Source organism: Naegleria gruberi (assembly GCF_000004985.1).
Source record: "Naegleria gruberi genomic scaffold NAEGRscaffold_108, whole genome shotgun sequence".
In the NCBI taxonomy this organism is placed as follows: domain Eukaryota; phylum Heterolobosea; class Eutetramitea; order Acrasida; family Naegleriidae; genus Naegleria; species Naegleria gruberi.
In genome coordinates, this window is record NW_003163219.1 from 4861 (window position 1) to 5680 (window position 820).

Genomic DNA, 820 nt, shown 5'->3' on the forward strand with positions numbered 1-820 from the left:
TAGTGGTGGCTGATACTACTTTAAATTTAGCCAACACGGCTCCTCCACAGCCAAAGCGCACTCGTAAAAAGAAGGCCGATATTAAGAAGAGCATGGTGAATGCTAATGCATCAACAACATTCAAAGCTGCATTGAATGTTGTTGTGCAACATGCATCTGCATCATCAAATGTTGCTCACAAGCAGACTTCTGCAAGCACCACCACAACAGGTAAAGCAACATCTAAAAATTCAAATCGTAGGAAAAGAGCAAAGAAACAAGCACCTCCACAACAACCAGAATCAACTCCACCATCTGTGTCCAATAATAATAATGATGGCACAAGCATGAATGCTCTCCTTTTGGATGAGAACAGAAAGAGAGATATTATTCATTTTGTCACATCTACTTTGGATGTGCCAAGAAAGATGGATACCAAGAAACTTCTCAAAATGGTTCACAAAAGATTCAAGTTGAATTATTCACAATTGAGTCCTCAAATGTTGGTTTATCAAATTTTACATCCCACTTTATTTTTCTATCAGACCCTTGAAAAGGAAACTCTTGAGGGTGGTTCTGTAAAGAAGGTTTTCACTCTTCATTATGATCCAGACAGAATTTACAAATTACCAAATTTGAAGAAGAGAAAATATAGACATGTTTGGAGATTTAATAATGTCAAATCTGGAAAGAGACCTTTGGGGGATGGAATGAAATTCCAAAAACCATTGGAAGCTTATGAACTTCCTGATAAGATTAAGAATGTTTTGGATAATAAGAAAATATTGGAAAAACATGCAATGAATGCTCAACTCAAGAATGAATTGTCTGGTGAATTGAA

General features: G+C 36.2%; 1 protein-coding gene across 1 annotated transcript in view; it reads left to right on the forward strand.

Annotated features, from left to right (window-relative positions):
- The window catches only part of NAEGRDRAFT_76286 (uncharacterized protein), a gene marked incomplete at both ends in the record, with an annotated part of 3107 nt that overhangs the window by 668 nt on the left and 1619 nt on the right, over positions 1-820 (forward strand). The window contains one exon of the mRNA XM_002668742.1: positions 31-743. Within this exon, the coding sequence (XP_002668788.1) occupies positions 31-743 (713 nt within the window). The remainder of the gene's footprint in view (positions 1-30; positions 744-820) is intronic.